Here is a 19,324-nt window from a genome sequence, read left to right on the forward strand (position 1 = left end):
ACACAGACTGTAGTTGCTGTGCCCTTTTTTCATTAAAACAAATTTCCATACAAAACCCAAATGACATCAAAGATTCATTTTTATCATGGCGAGGCCGAGGCCGACGACGAGAGTCGGTTGTCTGGCCAAGCTTGGCCCGATGTGACTATAGCTATGCCTGTGGTTCTGGAACCGGGATTGGGACGGGGTCTAGGTCTGGGCCTGGTTCTACTAGTAGTACTCGTTTCTGTTTGCCCAACCAACAGATTGCAGACGGAGGCGGTACTAGCAGCTGTCCCGGCTCGTCTATCATAATACTTAAATATTTATAAATTTAAATTCACGTGAAAAACAAAGCGTCTTTCTATGCCGAAGGGCAGAATGAGTGGCGACTGGATGCAGCAGCGACAGCGTGGAATTCAGCAGAAGTTGAGAAATGCCAAAAGGAAATGAAGTAATTTCGTAATTTGCACTCGAGCAAAAAGCGAATGAATTAATCTTAAAGCTGCATGTGGGGTGGAGTGGCGTGAGGCCGGAGAAAAGCCACATGCGACACATGTCGAAGGGGAGGAGCAACCCCAATTGCTCTTGCAATTCCTGCCCCAACTCCGATCCCGGCGTGAACTCAAACTCCGACCGGAGCCACATCATCGAGCCGGCTTTTGATTTACGTGAAAAATCGCTTATGTGGAAATGTATTCGCATTAAATCGCAAAACGCTGGCAAAAAACAATGTGCGAATAACTGTCGCCGGATCCTGCGATGCTCGGTGCCCAGAGTGCTCCCCTGGCCTCCTGGACTCTGTGCCGGATTTGACTGCAAAATTTATTGAACGCATTTCACGGCCCTCCTCCTCCAACCGTCGCTTTGTTCTACGCACTTGCACTGGCAGCAAAACCAAAAGGCAAGCTGGTAGGGCGAGAAAAATTATACATTTCCTCGTTATTTTTATTGAAAATGAAAATTTATGGCGTCTTTAAGGCGCGACACATTCGCATTCGCATATGCATGTTAAATGGGGATTAGGCCTCGTGCTGAAAGCCTGGGGCAGAATCCACGGATGAAATGGGGCCCTGGACGGCAGGCAGCTCTCTTGATGCCATGAAAAATTAGCTGTCGTATTCGGATTTACGCGCAAGATATCTTCTCATTTGTGAAGTGAAGGCACCTTACAAATCTTCCCAACTTTAAAGATCTTGACCTATCTACTGGCCGTAGGAATGCACCTGCACCCGCTACTCACATTATTTTCCCATTCACATGCCATAAATGCCGAAATCAAACTTATTCTTCAGCGTTCCCACTCGGATCGCTCACACCGGACTGCTGAGTCATAGGTTCGGAGCTACGTATACCCACATCAGCCACGCCCACTTTCATCTTTGTCTCGGTCCCCTGTCTTGGCGCAAAATTAATTGCTAATTTCGAGGCAAATAAAATAACAGAATTCTGCGGATGAATCGATCGGAGCGGCGGCGTCATAAACCAGGCTTAAAAGATCGTAAACAAAACCCCTGACAAATCCGCTGACCGACGCTGCGTGGGCTTAGGCGGTGTATCTTTTTATGATTTTTACGTTTCTGATATTAAAATTAAAATCGAAGAACACGAAGCCACAGCCAAAATAATCCACATGAAATAAGGCCACTGAGAGAAGCCGGAAAGTGTGTCTTGAGTATTCTCGGAATTTCTCGCAGTCCTAACCAAAAACTCTCGACTTTGACAGTTCGCAGCGGTCCAAAATTAATTGGCATTTAAAGGCATTTTTCGGATTGCTGGCTGGGGAACTGGCTCCAATCTGTGTAACGAGGGTTCGCAGTGTCGGTTGTTTGGGGGAATTATGAGATGCATAAATGACGCAATAATAAGCCAGGTACATAGAAGTTGCTGTGAATAGATCATAAACAACTATTCGGTCTTACAGACCACTTTCGCTACATATGAACATATAAATGGAGATCTACATATTTCTGCCTTGACTGCTTTTACGTTCAAAATGAGTTATGTTGTCTTGCCACGCAAAATCTCAAAAAGGATCATTAATAAATACTCCGTCTTCCCGGACCGCGTCAATCCAATCTACTTGTGTTCTACTCAGCCGTGCTTTAGCTAAAACGCCATCTCCACATCCAACTCCATTTTCAGCTCAATCTCCATCCTGCCCAGCTGTCAGAGCGGGGGGCAGATGGAGATCCAGAGACAGAGGGCTTAGCGGTCCCATTCGTCGTTCCTGTGCCCGCCTCTGGGCCTCTGTCAGTCAGCTGGGTGAGATCCAGTGAGCTCCAGCGAGCTCCAGCCAGCTCCAGTGACGGGACCCACCGAATACCAACCTAACAATGTCTAAAGTCTGCGCCGCGTCGCGCAAATAACATGCAAAATCCACTTCTACGCTTTTGGTAATCCGCATTTTAATGACTTATTTTCTCGGCTTGCCTTTTGGCAACAAGATTCCACACATGTGCTCGAGCCGGCTCCTTAGTTCCCCAGCTCCACATCTACTCTGGCTGGCAGGATGGCAGGCGGGCAGTGGATTTGGGGTGGTGCCCCCAGTTCCAAAAGTAGACAACACCTACTGAGACGGCCTCGGGGAGAAGTCTTCTGGCAGACGGCCCACTCCATAAAATTGTCATTTATTATTTTTTTGAATTATATTTCTGTGCTTTCGAACTCCGAGGCTGGAATTTATATTTAGCTTAAACTTAATTTTACGTCTCTTTTTTTTAAATATCAGCTTTAAGGTGTGGATCCCCCAGCCTTGATTTTATTCACTGTTCCGGTGGCTCTAATGCAGTATGCTGGTCATATTGACTCCTGTGTGGAAATTATGTTTAGAGCGGGCAAATGCAAAATAAATTAACGATCTCACCCTGTCCTCGTGATGGGGTTGCTATTAAAATATTTTACGAAATTAACCCTTTCGCAGTCGAGCCTTCAGATGGACTTAATTTATGGGCTTGCTGCAACTGCGTTGCTATCAATGCGCCTCTCCAGAAAGTATGCAACTGCAACTCTGTTTGGCCGTCTGTATGTCTGTCTGCCTGTCTGGGGCTTTTTCCGCCTTGGACTTGGTCGGAGTTAATGCAGCAGGAACAGGACCCGTGTTTGCCTGTTGGCTGATTAATTGCAAATTGCAGGGGTGTCTGCCTGGCAAACCACATTAAAAGGCACCCAAAGGTCACGAAAGGAGCCACGTCCATCGATCCTGCTGCGGACCCCATCTCATGCGTATTCCTTGTTTATTATTTTCACTTCCCCACCCTCCACCCACCAGTCGGCCCCCGTCATTTATGCAAAGTGGCGCACCATGAGCCCACACTACCCACCGCCCAACCACCCACTCGGCCACCCCCAGCCCCCTCGAGTGCCAATCCAAAGCCCTGCAGCGCCGTTTGCACCTTTGATGTGCGCTCCACTTCGACGACAACATAAAGGGTGGTGGGCGTTGCGTGGGGGGCATGGGGTGTGCAGCACTTTCATCATTTTGGCTTTTGCCATTTGCGCCCGGACGCCACTTTTGACCACTTGATGGCGGCGAAGGGTTGCCACTTGGCCAGCTACCAGGTACCATGCGCCCTGTAGTTGTCCTTTGCCCACCTTTTTCCGCGCTTCAGGTCACTCAGTCAGCTCTGCTCGGGTGGCTTTGGAAGCCGTTCCTGCCAACTGGTGTGTTGGGGCTGCTATCCGTCCATCAGCAAGCCCATATTGGGGCACTTCGCCTTGGACTAGCTGCCACACCCCACCAAGCACCAACCCCATTCGGTAGCTACTCGCTTCTGTTGCCGTTCTTGTTTCCACTGATTAACCTGATGCCTTTAAAAATTCGATAAAGCCGCTGGCCTGAGGAGGGCAAATTTGTCTAGCCTCGTTTTAGGGGACCGGAAATGAGGATTCCAGCGGAAGTAGGCGAAGGATACATGGGCTCGACGCCCGATAAGAACAAGTGTACATCGAAGCGCATAAAATCTAGTTAGACTAGTTGGAATTATTTGTTAACAAGAAAACTTTACCAAAGAAGGAAATTTAGTTTACACTTTACATAGGATTATGTTTAAACAAGTTAAGCGTAAATAGTTTGCATTGGTATACCATAGTAAAGCTTTAAGAAGATCGAGTTCAACATAAAAAATAAATTTCTTACATATTTACCGTCAGTGCGCTTGGAATGCCTTTAACTCAAATGAAAAAGGAAATATCTATATATATTTCCTATGATTAAAAAAGTAATTGGTTCTGCATCTGTGACCATCAAGCCATTATTAGCTGCATTTTTTTCAGCCATGCAACCCGAATCTAATCATTTATCATTCGTATAATTTTTTTGATCTTTTGAAAATAAAGCACTGTTTGAAAGTCTGTTTTTCTACTGTGTGAAAGTTCAATTGTCGTCTGGCTGCGGACTAAAAAGTGGTAGGCAAATGCATTCATTAATAAATTATCGGACCAAACGAAACCCCAAACTAAAAGGAAGGCACACACGCCCTTTGTAGGGGAGATGGAGACAAAGTGTACAAGCCACCGCAGCCACCATCGACAACAAGGAGCCCATGTCCTGGCATGCGAAAGGATGTGAAAGGACGAGGGCGATATCATTACGTAAAACTTCCGCCTTAGAAATTCAATTAAACTAATAAATTTTCCATTATCCTTATCGATGGCATCGAAGCGCACAGAGAGAGGAGGCTGCATTTGATTGTGTGTGCCGGAGTTGCAGCCGGAGTGCGAAGAGGGATCTCCTGATGGGGATGTGGCAGAAAATTTAAATTCGTCTAACGCAAACATTAACATACGAACTGAAGCGGATGGGAGCTGAATTGGGGAAGGAAGGAGCTTGGGGAGAGGCGGGTAACGAACACATGTGTAAAAATAACAGCAACAAGGACAACAAATAGCAACAATTTGCATAAATTAAAACTTGCATCAGAGGGAATGAGAGCAGTAGCAACGCATCAGGACAGTGGGCTCAAAGGCGGCACATTAAAGAAAAAGTCAGTTAATGTGTTCATTAAGGGGCACTTTAGTGTATTAGGAATTACATTTTAAAGAAGGGCTTTAAAAGCTACTCCTAAAATAATATTTGAAAAACATTTAGGGTTTATTGCTCCACAGATCCAAAACATAACTTACAATTTTTCATTTTAAAATTTATTTGTAAGAAATTGCTTTATTTGTAAGCCATTTTTTCGAGTCTCCCATCTCCAGATTGTCTTTACTTTGCCAACCTATGGGCTGCAAATTAAAATGTGCCAAATAACAAGGCAGTACGAGGCAGGATTCGAGTCCTTGGTAAGGCGAGTCCGAGTGGGAGTGGCTGACCAGCTCGAAAGTTCTCTGGTAATTTTAAAGTACCCCGCATTTATATACGACCTGGGCATACTTCGCAAAAGGCAGGGGCCTGGCTTGTCCATTTAAATTCCCAGCATATTAAAGGACACAACATTTGCCTGGCCTGCTTGGAAGGAGCGGTTGGATCGGAGTGCGGTCTGAGGGGCCACCACTCCAAGCAAATGCGACGGCGACATGCCTCAGCTCCGGTTTTTTGCATGTGCAACACCACAGAAGCGGTGGCAATACCACCAGAAGCAGCAGCAGGAGCAGCTGATTTCTTTGTCAGGACGCACGCAGTGCAAAGGGGTCTGCGCTGTGAGGTCCTGGGTGGCTCTTTCCTCTGCGACGGCAGGACAAACACGTAAATTAATCTGACAAGTGATACTTCTGGCCTCGGGTCTAGCTCCCTGCTCCCTGCTCCCTGCTCCCTGCTCCCTGCCCCACGTTCCCTGCTCTCAGCTTCACTCCCCTTGCCTTGAGGGGCCGTCAAAATGTCGCTACCCCGGACAGCAGCCATGTGGCAAGCATGGAAGTCCTTTGGTCGTCACAAGCACACACTCTCGCAGGACAATGCCTGACTGCCGTCTGCTGGCTGCTGACTGTTTCCGAGCTGACTTTTTACTCGGCTGCCAGTTGATGAGACGCTGACGTCGGCCAGACACCGCCAGGACGGCAGTCCAGGGAGCAGTCCGCAGTGGAGCACCCAAGACTGCGCGGCCCCAGGATCCTCAGGATTCCGAGGTGGGGTGCCTGCGGTGTAGCCCCTCGGCTGGCCTCCTTTATTTACATGTATTGCAGTTATTTTATATGTAATTTATTTCCCAACGGCATTTGGAGTCCCTGGGTGCGTTTCCTGGCCCTTCCTCCATATCTGTTTTTGTTTATTGGTTTTCCAACTTGGGGCTCTGTGCTCCACCGACTGGCTAGTGCCTTCCCCATTGCGAAAGTGTGTTGTCTGCCAGTCGCTTGCCGTTGTCGGCTCTGGCGGTCAAGTTTGAGTTTTGGTTTAATGGGGCCGCCGGGCTGGACAGTAAAGTGGAGTGACCACAGCCGAGCTTCAGGCGGGAACGATGGGAAGGAGGCATATCGTATTACCCCTGTAATGATTAGGTTTCCAGGAGGAGGCGAAGCCTTCCAATACTTAAGCCAAATTTATACTATTTTAAACAGCGAAATATCCATCATCTATACATCCATGTTTATAGATTTTTTTAAGATTTACCATACTTTTAACATACTTTTACCTTAATTCAGTATTATTGTTATCGATCCAGACTAATCGTGTTTTACATGATTATTTGCGGGTTAGTGTCTCAGTTTTAATTAAATTACATGCAGAGTATTTAGAAATAGTGTTTTTTTTAAATATAATGAAAAATGCAGAATGGAAATACAGCTTCATTTCTGGTTTATTTGGTTTTACTGTCAGGGTGAATGTTAATATTGTTATGATTATTACTTGTATTGTATTAAAACATATGCTTATGCATACAAGCTTTTAAGCTTGATTTGGGAACATTCCCTTCTATGTATATGTCGTTATTCAATAAAAGGGTTTAATTTTAAAATATTTAATTCTAGTATCCGCTGCTCGATTGGCAGCCTAATAATTTTACTTTTAGCAAATGAACAGCTTTTTATATTCCCATGGAATATGCAATGACAGCGGTGAAAACTCAACGAGAAAGAAAGACGATTCCCCGGCACACTTCACTGCTCGTTAATCAATTAAAACATTTGTGAATTTGCATAAACATTTTCGCCCCCCGCCCTGCCATGATTTGTTCACTTGTAAGTCTCACTTTGTTTACATGGAAGCGTTCTGATCCCGCCTTCCTCCAACTCCACCCTTCATCATCTGCCGATTTGTGAATGCGGCATACAAAAATTGATTAAAACATCACGTAATCGCAATGTCGTCGTCGTCGCCGGCTCCGAGCTGGGAGCTTGGGCCATGGGCGGCGCCAACGTCAAGTTGGGGATCTGAATTGGCATCTACATACCATATACCCATGCCATATATGTATAGTCTGTGTGGAGATCTCCGGACTTCGGCGGAGCACCGCACGTACGCATGTGGTTTCTCTGGGCGGTCGGTCTATGCCGTTTGCATATGAATCCAAATAGTTTCAATTGAATTCTGCGAACTCGCAGTTGATTCATCTGACAGCCTTTGCAGTGAATTCAAATCGAGCGAATTATCCATTGCGTATAGGCGATGTATTGAGTCTATTACGGACCGCGCGGGAATTAACGACAAATTGCGCATCGATGAGGTGGATGTGGACCAAGTGACTCACGGCGGACAGAAGAACCTGACATCTTATCAACGCTCACATAAATAAGACACCGGGACTTGAACATGGACATGGACGTGGACATCTGGCATTCGTGGATTCCGTGCCCGACCGTAACTCTTTCTTGCAGTCTTCATAAATTTCATTTTTACATGCGGCCCAATGTCAGTGCCCTTGGTTTTGGGCCTTCCCAACCCGCGCCTGGGCCAACTGGACCAACCAAATATGCTTAATGACTTGTTTGTGTGCTGGATTTAATATAAATTATATTTTTGGCTGCCCGTGCGAGAAGCGAGTCTTCCCTGGAGAGCGTCAAAGTAACCAGTTCGGTTTGCGAAGTGATTAAAATTTTATTCCAATGAATTTTTGTGCGGCGAAGCTGGCGATGCAATTGCTGAAGGGCAATCCCCGGTGAATTATGGAGCAAGTTGGGGATTTTAAGCTGCCACTTCGCTTGCAGCCGGGACCTCATCCATCATGGGAAATTGAACTCATCTCCAGTCGGCCTGGCCTACCTCCCACGCAACTCCCAATAGATTTCCATGCCGGAATACTCGTATCTGGGTCAGAGTGCTTGATTGATAGTAAATAAAGAGCGAATCGTTCGAATCAAGTCAAATCATATTTCTTCTGAGCGGTACTTGGACATTTTAATTAGTCGTCTACTCCTCGGCGGCTTTGACACAAGGGGGCAAAATAATTGGCCCATTTCAGTGACTTTCGATTCGATCTGATTGCGATTGTGGGGCGACTGGCGAAGTAAATAAACCCATGCAGCGCAGAGGTCTGTGCATCATTTGGATCAATCAATCAGCGGATTTGGGTAAGCTCGAGTTCTGGCCCAGAAATATGCCACACATGAATCAACCCAGACGCAGAAGCGGCGAAAAGGTTGCTCGTAAAACATATGGAAAGGCCTGAATTAATTTGCAATGAAAATGTGCGAAAAGATGCAAATGGTCGGGATTTGTGGTAAAAAATTGACCAAAGCATAAGTTTAACGGCGCGGCTACGAAATATGTTGTCAAATAAATAAAAATTCCAACCGCACCGAATAAAAACCCGAGGTGGAGCCGCGCATGTGAGGGACTCTATCATCTGTATACTTTGATATAAATGTGGAGTAGTTAGTTCTGCTCAACCCCAGACGAAGACAGGAAATGTAAGGAATTGCTTTGGGCTGCCGGCCGAGTGGAGGGCGGTGCTCTGAACCTGAAAGCTGTCAGTCGATCGATATTTCATGCAAAGTTCGAAAAAATCTCTCTCGAGCATGTTTATGAAAATGCAACCGGAAATCGATTGTCTGTCAGGCTACCATTTCTATAAACTACACTTGGGAGTCGAGCGGAGGACCAGAAATGGCTCTGGCTAGTAGCTTACCCATTCCCCCGTAAATTATGCAAATAAGTCAACACTGGCGAGAGGATGTATGTGCGTCTGCTGGAAAAGTTTCCCCGGCGGACCACAAATGAATCATATGCCAAAAGGCATTTGAAGGCCTCAAGCCTTTGTAATGGGCCCTTTGGGTCCTTCGCCAGCCCACCTCCATCCTCCTCGCCATGTCTGCGCCAACATGACGCTGGAAAGTGCATGTTGGAGCAGGGAAAGTTTTGTGCTCAAGTCTGAGCGCTGTCAATTTCAGTTTCCGTCTCCGTCCGGATGCGAGACGATTTTGCCAGATTTTCCCAAGAAGCAACATTTGTCTTTCCTGCAGTTTGGGTGTGATCAAAGAACCGAGGCCTGCTTACCCTTCATAATACTTATAAGTTACATTCTGGGACCGCATGCCCAGACTCACCTGCAAGGACAGAGATAAAAGGATATAAGAGAGAAATAGAGAACGAAATAGAGAAAGAGAGAGAGGCTACGGCTCTCTAATACATAATCTAATACCTAATCCCTGGCCACAACCCGACTTACATCGGGTTTAATTAACGAAGGAGGCGTGCTGGAAGGGCGGACTAAACTTAACCGGAACACAACTTAAGCGCATAAATTATAGCCTGAGCTCGGACTTAGGAATGCTAATGATGTCCTCCAGCTGTCCTTTCTCCACTCGCTTCGTGGTCCGGCTAATAATGCTTTTGCATATAATCAAGCAGCCCATGCATGACCTCTCCATGGCCACATCTCGGGCTCCCCGATCCGTCTTCTTGGGAGGCTCACGGTGCTAATCCAACGACTTGACTGCCATTACCCAGGACACTGGAGTCGGGGTGGGGGAAAAAAACGTTCATTTGCTCAATCGTGCACTCGAAAATGTCAATTTACATTTGCGGACTGGTTGGCAACGCATTTTCCCCCGAGAGGCAATCCGGCCCCAGCCAGCTTAAGTTGACTTTAACGCCTCAATGCATCCAACTAGAAGGCCCAGATGGAGGCGAAGGCCAAGGGAAATGCGAAGGCATTCCATATAGGAGAAAGTTTTTGTGTGTGCAACAGGGAAAAAAGAAAACTTTTTATTAAAGTCAGCTGAAATGGGTGGAACTCGTTTCGGTCTCGAATTTCATTGCTCCCAGAAACTAGCCCTAGTCCTCCACGTTGCCTCAGCCATCCTCCTTCCACGCCCCTTACTCCTAATGTCCGTGTGTGTGTGTTTGACAATGTGGGCGTGGTTCTCGGCTCTGTCTGTTGCTTTGGTCAAGTTAATTTGTATGTGTGGCCGTAAACTTTTGCCAGCTTAGACTTTCCAACGCACTGGCCAGTGGGCGGTCAGGATGGATGGATGAATGGATGGATGCTGCCGCCACGGAGATTTGGACAGTTGGGTGCGGGCCGGAGAGTTCCCCCGGTATCTCAAATGTCCAGTTCTGGGCTCCGACCAAAATGTGTGAATTTTGTTGGCTTATTGCTTTTCTATGCCGCATAATTGCTGACTTCTTTCACACATTCGCACACATCATTGGAGCGGGATGGACTGGGTTGTACTGGACTGTTCAGGAAGGGACCGATTTGGGTGGGACTAAGCATGTTTGTCCTTGGACAAGGCGCATAAATCATCGGGGGCTGCCGCAGAGCCCCGAAATTTATGCTTGGTTGCATTTTTGATGTCCGGAACCTAGGACGAGGACGAGGATGGGGACTGTTTAAATGCTCGCCCAGTGGGCAGGGAAGATAAGAGTGGTTGGGTGCGCTGTGGCCGTCAGAACAAATCAAGAGAAAAGCTTCCGGAAAGCGTATTTCAATTCTGAGCGGTCGGATGCCTATACCCAGCTATCTTGGCACTGAACTCCACCTACAGAGTCAACAGAGTGTTTTATAGATAGTTTCGCACGTTATAGGGGTTGCATGGCTACTTGGTGGCCACCAAGGTTACCACCGCTTGCTACCCAAACAAGTTGTCCCAGCAACGCGAATCGAAGTCAGTTTCCCCCTTAGTATCACTCATTGAAGCTTAAATCCTGATCCAGGATATACTCTCCAGGCACGGTTTTTAACGCCTTGTTAACTAGCTTACTTTAAAAAGGATGCCCTGCTTTTCCGCCTCCAATGTGCGATTCGTCAGTGCAGAATCTCAGGTGCAACAAAAGTGCAATGAGCTGAGAGCCAGGGCACGAGCCCAAACGGCAGCCTATCGCCCGCCTGCTGGTGGCTTCCGCCCAACCACCACATCTTTCGGGTCCTTCAGGAGACCACTCTGCGACCAGTCGGCGGCCTATGACCAGAAGCAACTAAAGCGCAATGAACGCGATCGTAAGCGCAATCAGGGCGCGAAACAGGTGGTGCTCCGTGCCGGGGAGCTTCGCCGTCTCAAGGATCAGGGAAAACTAGAAACCGTGAGCGAGAAGCTGCAGAGGATTGATCAGCAAGAGGAGGAGCACCGCAAGCAGCTGCAGATGGTTGAGGAGACGCGACAACGTTTCAAGGCCATCGATGAAGCCAAGGGAGTGGGCGCGTCCGAAAGCAGAACCACCCTGCTCAGCGAGATCCTCGAGGAAAAGCAGTCGGTGCTCAGCCGCGCCTTTCTTGCCCGTCAAGAACAGGAACAGGAGGTGAAGCAGATCAACCGCATGATTCTCGACGCAAAATGCAAGGCTGTGCGGGAAGCGCAGATCCATGAGAAGCACCTCCTATCCAAGGCGCTGCGCGAGGACGATGAGCGACTGGCACGTATGGTCAACGAACGGGCCCAGAAAGCGCTGACTGAAGAGGATGAGCGCGAGCGACTGGAGGTGGAGAAGCGGAACCGCTATGCCCAGGAGATCCGGCAGCAGCTCTCAGAGCGCGAGAACGTGCGCTACTTGGAAGCCAAGCGGGTGGCTGACGAGGCCAAGGATATTCGTCGCGCCACAGAGCTCCTGCGCAGCCAGGAGGAGCAGCAACGGGCCTTTGCCCAACTGCGCAAGCAAAGGTTCCGGGAGGAGCTTCAGCGCATCCGGGACATGTCCAACGTCTTTAAGACGATGCTTAGCGAACAGGAGCGATTGGCTGACCTGCGGGTAACCGCCTACATGCGCGATAAGCAGGAGAAGGAGCGCCAGCTAAAGGAAATGAAACGTCTGGCCAAAAAGGAATTCGAGCGCCGCCAGCAGCGCATCTTCACGGTAGCTGCCGAAGCCATGGAGACGCGCCAGACAAACGACGAGCTGAAGTATCTAAAGGAGCGCGACCGCGTGGAGCGCGAGTATCGCCAGCGGGAGAAGGAAGCAGCCATAGCGCGGCGGGAGGCAGAGCGGGACCTGCTTGAGGCACGGGCGCAGCAGGCCCAGGAGATGAAGCACCGACTGGCTCTGGAAATCGCCCACGCCGGGGAGGAGTTCGCCAAGGTCATGGATCGCATGCGTGAGGAGGAGGAGAAGCAGAAGGTCATGGATCGCCAGCGGGACGCTCAGCGACAGGCGTACCGCCAGGACTTGCGCCAACAAATGACAGACAAACAGGCGGAGCGTCGCCGTCTGGCAGAGCTGGAAGCTGGAAGGGTGCAGAAGTGGCTTGACCAGGAGAAGCAGCGGGACGTCAACATCCAGCAGGTGATCAGCGCCAAGATCGCGGCTATGCGCGACAATTGCCTACCGGAGAAGTATTTGCGGGAAGTGGAAAAGCAGCTGAAGAACATCCAAAGCTCTCGCAACCGGATCCGCTGAGGATAGCCTAATCTCACAGGTGGTTGCCTAGTGTCGGGCGCTCTTGGAATGCCGGTAGTTGGGTCCATGGGGGGCCTCAAAGTATGCTATTAGTTTCAGTACTGTAAGGCTTCAAAATAAAGTGCACTTGAAAGTAGGAGCGTGGTGTCATACATATGCGAGTGAAGAACTCGTTTCATGGCTGGGCAGGTAGCTCATATACTAGACAGATCTAAGAGGTTCGAAGTTCGAAGTTCGAAGGCGATTCCCAGCCCAAAAGTATACCGTTAAATTGCCAGCCAAAAGTAACTGGCGAATCGAAATCAAAGAACCGCCATGATGACGAAGCGACATTGTTGCGCGTGCGGTAGAAGAGTCCGCCCACACATCACGCTAATTTCGAACTATGTGGGCGTTTAGGCCACATCCCCCCAGCAACCCACTTTTCCCGCGGGTGGGCACAAACAATTACGGGTGAGCGGGAATGGGGTGGGGAAAACTACTGCCTGGGTGCCATGGAAAAAGTGGTAGCCAACTTTTGGCTACAATAAAATTTTATTATGCCACACACATACGCTGAGCGTACACAAGCAAACAATGGAAAGACGACGACGAAGATGAAGATGAAGACGGAGATGGAGCTCCAGCTTGAGTGGAGATGCCACCGCTAGCGACAACGGCAACGACGAACTCTTGTGCATGGTTCAATTATCGTATTTCATGATTCGTTAAATTTTCGCATACGCCAAAAAAATACCCAAGATAAGCCCCCAGCGCCCACCCACCCACCTACTGCCACCCAGCAGGCTGCAGGCGAGGAAAAGCCAAGGAACAGGTTTCCCCTGACAACCATTGTGATTCCTACCTACGACATGTCGGGGACCCGCAGAGGGGCTATGGGCTTGAGCCTGAACCTGGGCCTGGGCCTGGGATTGCCTGGCTGCCACTCGCATCGCATATGGCAGTAATAATTCCAATGACAATAAACGTTGTCGTATTTACAAGTACCAACACACACGCTTACACACACACACACGCACACACATACACACGCTGACGTGAATTGATGAGAAAAGTTTTGAGGAAATGTCAATAGAGAAGCGGAGACAAACTATGCTCCGATGTGCGAGGGAGTCTGCACGAACCGTGGTTCGAGAACTGCAAGTCCGGAGGAAACCCTCCATGTTGCCTACACTGGGGTAAAAATCAAAAACGTCTTGTTTTTAGCAGTTTTTTAATGTATTTTGACAAAGACCTATTGAGCTAAAAGGGGAACTGTATTCCTTCATTGGCAATAGATTTTTTCGAGAGTTCAGAGGATTTCAGTTCATATCCATAAGCTTTAACTCTGGGTTTAAGACAAATGGTTTTTCCTCACTAATTTGCCTCGATCCGAGCTTATTCCTCTTAAATTCACTTAAGATATGTATCTTCTGAAGCCTTATAAGCCCCATCCCACGGTGCCTGTCGCGGCATCTTTGGCATTTATAAATATCGTGCTGGGCAAAAAGGTAAAAGCCAAAATATCGATATTGTAATTGGAAAAGAGTACGACGCAGCTGCCTTAGTGTGCACTGCATCGCTCCTCCGCCCTTTCACTCCCATCAAAATTTATCTGCAAGATTGCACACAATTGTTTTGTATTAGCCAAGTGATTCCATTCCTTAGTTCGCTCCAGTTCGGTTTGGCTTCCTTGGGCACTCAATAGTTCGGTAGCGGAGAGTAGGGATGAGCTACCTCCGGTATGTGTGCTTAAAAATAAATTGCTCGGCTTTAGTTTTGCGTTTTATTCGTATGGCTTTTCCTTTGTAGTTGCGGCTTGGTTTTTCCGCCACAGCCGCAGAAGCACTTTCCCTTCTCATGCCCGCCCCTCTCATAAACTCCTAGGTAGTTCAAAGCGGCGCAAGACAGATGAGCAAAGTGGTTTCGGTATCTGTGTCCGTATCTACATCTGCAGAAAGAGCTTCCTCCATATCTAGGTGACTGGGTAATGGGTCTCAATTGCGCCTCAAATTCAAGGCATCAATCGTGCGTCCGTTTGCATATCCATACGCCGTTTGGGCGGGAAGGCGAAATTGAAAATGGAAAATCAATATAAATGAGGAAGCCGCTTGATTGGACCGCTGCGGAGGTGTCGCTGCAAAATGGATTTGTGGAGGTCACCGGTTCCAGGCAGGAAACTGCGCATCGAGCAGCAGACTGAGCGCAAAAATAGCGAATTATAAATAGACAAAATTCGGTTTAATTGGACATGGCAAATCAATGGAAATCAATGGGGAAAACGGTCTTAAATTGAACACCGCAATCAAGGAGTTTCGCTTGGGGGTATTGATTGATGGCCTGCCGATGCTATCTGCTCCATCTGGAGAACCTCTTTCGCCCCTTAACCTAACCTTCTAATCCGACCGATAAGGAGGAGCGTGCACCTGCCAAAGGTGGCGCCCACTTGCCGCGACCCCGTCCAAAGACCATTTCATTCGTTGAGCTCTGCGAATCTAAGACTTTGTGACTATTCTTCCAGGTATGTGGGAGAACGACTGTGCGATTATGAAATACATGGGTCCGATTAGATACGCGACACGCTACAACGACAGGTACAATTAGTCGGGCCAGGAATGTTTATTTTCGTTTTGTTCGATGTGGAATGTGTTGTTCTAGTGGTATTATGACCACAATTACATATTTATTTATCTTTTTATCTGATAGTAGGAAGGCCTTATCAAGCCTTTGTTTATGGACAATCTAGCCTTCTTGAGCAAAGGGCTTTCCTGGAAATGTGGTGCGCTGGAAGCCCAACCGAATCGAAGTGTCTAGGAGTCAAACTTAAAAAATTCCACCTCGTAAATCACTTGGGCAATAAACATTTATTCAGCCTGTAGAGCAAACACTTAGAGTAAGCCTTAAAATCTGTCGGTAGCCAAACATAATTAACATAAAACAAATAATAAAATTAAACTCGACTTAATTGATTTGTTCATAAATCCCCCTCTGCGAGTGCTTTCCGCGTCTGTGCAGCCATAAGCGCGGCATTTATTATTATTTATTATTTTTATGCACTATCAGCCGCAAGGCGCAGCAGTCGGCGTCGCTGTCCAGAGATTGTCGCAGCTGATTGGGAGCTGGAGCTCCACGTTGGCGGGCTGGCCACTTCAAAAGCGGCAGCGGCGACTGCGACGTGACTGCGGGATTGTTTACAAACAAACAAGTGGCTAGCGCAGAGTCAGTAGCTCCGCCGAGATACTGCGGCTCGATCCGGCCTTGCAATATCAGCGGCAGATACTTTTGGCGAGATACTCGCGCATAGCCGAAATTCTCGTGATCTCGCCATCGAGCAATAAGCCGTCGAAGGCCGAACCGATTTCCCGGATCGGCAGCGGAGTTGCACAACCGATTGATCGCTTTGGATTTCGAAAATCGCCGGAGGAGTGTGGGGGTGGACATTGGCATATCAGGTAAAGAGTGCGCCGCGCGCTTATCACATATTTCTGTTTGCTTCGATTTCTAAATGGAAAAATAGTCGAAATAGCAGCCGGCAGGCGATAAGCCTGATTATTCTTCTACGCCATATTTCCAGCTTAGTGTCTCAGACGACGTGGGTCAGATCGGTGGGCGGAGTGGCGGGCCGCGACATTTGCGGCTTGTAGACCTCCTCGTTGTCGTCCTCATCCTCTGCGTGCGAGTCCTGGGAGTCGTGCGAGTCCTCGGAGTCTCTGGAGTTTCTGGAGTCTCTGGAGTCTCTGGAGTCCCTGCAGTCCTCCACATCCGAGTCCTGGATGTCGTCGAGCGGCGTCGTTGTGGTCATTGAAGCGGAAGCAGCTGCTGCCAGAAAGTGGACCTTAGCAGAGGCCGTCGAGTTATTGTTGTCCGCCATTAGCTGGTGGTGCAGGTGGTGGCTGTAGTTCAAGGAGGGCGGGATTCTGCCGGTGGAGCGGGTCCGTCGCCGCAATAGGTCACCCACGTAGGCGGCTGTGATGGCGGCATAGGTCACTCCAAGGAGGGCGCCGGCCAGGACGTCGGACCAGTGGTGCCAGTAGTCGGCCACGCGGCTCAGGGAAACGCAGAGGGCAGCCATAAGGAGCAGGAACTGCAGGACGTGCCGCAGGACTCGCACTCCCCCTCGGCTTCTCCACACCCCGTGTACGTAGAGGGCCAGCAGGACCATCGAGTAGAAGCTCAGGCTGCTGTGGGCACTCGGGAAGCTGACGTGCAGCTCGCGGATCTGTCGCGTGGAGAGGTTGTGGTTAGAGCAGTGGAACTGCTCCACGTACAGCTCAGCGTTCTGGGGGTCCGAGCAGGAGCTACCATCGTCGAGGCGCGGCTGGCAACCGTGGAAGAAGTGCGGCCTCAGCCGCCCGACCGCGTGCTTCGCCAGCTCGGTGGTCAGGTAGGTGGCTATGAAGCCGAAGCTGAAGGTGGCCTCTGCGCGCCACAGATTGCGGAAGTAGAGCCTGGTGCGGAAGCGCTTGCAGATCCGCATGATCTCCACCACGGCCACGAAGAGCATCGGGAGCAGGAGCATCATGAGCAGCAGCATCGGCACCGTGATCGTGCAGTCCTTGTAGGGATACCGGATGCTCAGATCGGAGCAAAAGAAGCCCCTTTTGAAGGTGTGCATGACTTCGGTGGCTATTCGGCTACTTGAATGTGAGTTATGTATTTCAGCCGCGTTCTTATCGCGTGGGTTCAAGCCAATCCATTGACACTTGGCACTGGTTTTTGTGACAGTACATTTGTTTCTGCTTTTCACGCCCAGTATCTGTGGCCATTCGTTTATTCGTTTCACTTATTTTTCGGTTGTCACACAAATTGCGCACTTACACGCCGGCCCGAGCGTTGTATATTGCGATTTTCGCTTTCGAAAAACGCGCGCACGACTTCTCCGACCGACCGGGTTCAAAGGCGATTTTCTTCGCGGGAAATTAGCGAATTACGGCTAACAGCCGTCAGTCAGCCAGCTGGACGTCGCTCTGCACCGCCTTTCGCAGACCGTGAACCGAACCAATGGCAGCGCGGGCCCAGCAAACCACGAACTAACGGCTTTGTCCGCACTCCGTTTCGATGTCTTTGGGGCTCTGGGCCGCTCTGACGCTTTGTTTGGGATCGTCGGCGAATGTACCTAGCTCGCTGCTAGTGACTACAACTGCGACTGCGACTGCAACTGCGACTGCGACCGAGAAGGCGACTGAGAAGGCGACGATCGCTGCCGAGCTGCCGGTAGCGAAACAGCCGTTCGCCTCTGGCCCGCTGGAGTGTCTGCGCACCACGCTCCACGCTCTACGGTCTTCCGTTTGCGGTCTACGATCTGCGGGCTACGGCCTACGGTCTTCGGAACGGAGAACGCAAACACAAGCCCAAACAAAGTTGCTTCTGAGAGACGGCCCACCGCGTCGAAGGTTTCCAGCGCTGTGTGCGATTCGCATTGATATTGGATTTCAATGGTACTTGTACTGCTCCTTATCACGACCGCGCTGCTCTCAGCTAGCTCGTACACTGTGAAAAATGTAGTAAGATTTGATTTCATAGAAAAACCCGAGCAGCCCAGATGAGCGTATTGAAGAATAAAATTTCCTGGGAATTTAGATCAATACCTATTTGATTATTTAATTTCTTTATTATTAGCATTTTATAACTAATAATAAATCAATTCGATATTTTATGTGACGTAGTGTTTCGTTACTTCATAATTTTAAACAAAATGTTTTCAATAGTTTCAATACTCTATCGGTTTTGGATTGTTTTGGATTGACTTGGAACTTAGTTCTTATAGGATCGAAACAAAATGTACATCAGCAAATTCACATGGAGATGCCTTAAAGCTATATACCATGTTATATAAAATAGAAAGGACCTACAACCTTGGATATGATAGCAATGTACTTTCTTGTACTTAATTTATTGTAGGTTAAAATGGTAATCATTATAGCCATTTTTTAAAATTTAACGTTACTGATTTTGGCAATTCCTATTAGAAGTATTTAATGCTTTAAGCGGGTCGCATACAATCATCTGAATTTGAATCTGGTTAGGACCAGTGTACGCCTGCTCAGACTTACTACTCTTGTCGCCTGTTGGCTTTGGCACGAATGTTGCTAATGAGGAAACTATTGAATTGTTTCAAGGTTTGCTCTGCTCAGTTTGCTTAGGCTTGTTTGCCTGCGACTTGCCGTTTGCGCATAATGAAAGAGTTGCATTCGAGTCGCTGGAAATGCGGACGCCGAGGCAGATGGATGTTGATGGAGGATGGCAGATGGCAGATGGAAGTGTAGTGGAGTGGAGTGCAGTGGCGGCGTGGAGGAGTTCCTTCGGCTGCGTGCGGTGGTCAGAGGAGTAGGTCATTCCGACGAGACTTAAAACGGCTTGCTGCTCCGCTGCGTGCCTTTAAAGCATTTGTACTGATGTAGGTCGTTGCTCGGACCCCACTGAGTAAGCGGACCTGGGCGGAATGGACTTCGTCGCAGTAATGGAGACGAGGGCCAACACTGGCAGACCCAGACTCCGAGTGCTGGAGCTGCAACTGAGGCTGGAGCCGCAGTGCATAAACTGCAGGCAGTTTATGGCCACTTTGTATTTGCACTACGAATCGGACTTCTTTATGGCAATTTGCAACTGCTCAATTTACATCGAAATTGCTGTGCTTGCAACTATTTGCTGTTAATTTAT

The 19,324-nt window shown here is 48.7% G+C and overlaps 3 protein-coding genes across 3 annotated transcripts in view; 2 read left to right on the top strand and 1 right to left on the bottom strand.

The window, feature by feature from the left end:
• Positions 1–19,324, top strand: part of LOC6739115 (putative phosphatidate phosphatase) — a 57,577-nt gene that overhangs the window by 27,946 nt on the left and 10,307 nt on the right. The window lies entirely within an intron of this gene.
• On the top strand, positions 10,899–12,876 carry LOC27206408 (cilia- and flagella-associated protein 45). Its single transcript, XM_039293150.1, has one exon. It carries the CDS (start codon positions 11,069–11,071, stop codon positions 12,683–12,685), a length of 1,617 nt encoding a protein of 538 aa, XP_039149084.1. The 5' UTR covers positions 10,899–11,068; the 3' UTR covers positions 12,686–12,876.
• LOC27206204 (putative phosphatidate phosphatase) lies at positions 15,510–18,211 on the bottom strand. Its single transcript, XM_016169081.3, has one exon. It carries the CDS (start codon positions 17,277–17,279, stop codon positions 16,248–16,250), a length of 1,032 nt encoding a protein of 343 aa, XP_016032965.1. The 5' UTR covers positions 17,280–18,211; the 3' UTR covers positions 15,510–16,247.

Source organism: Drosophila simulans, chromosome 3L, assembly GCF_016746395.2.
Source record: "Drosophila simulans strain w501 chromosome 3L, Prin_Dsim_3.1, whole genome shotgun sequence".
NCBI lineage: Eukaryota > Metazoa > Arthropoda > Insecta > Diptera > Drosophilidae > Drosophila > Drosophila simulans.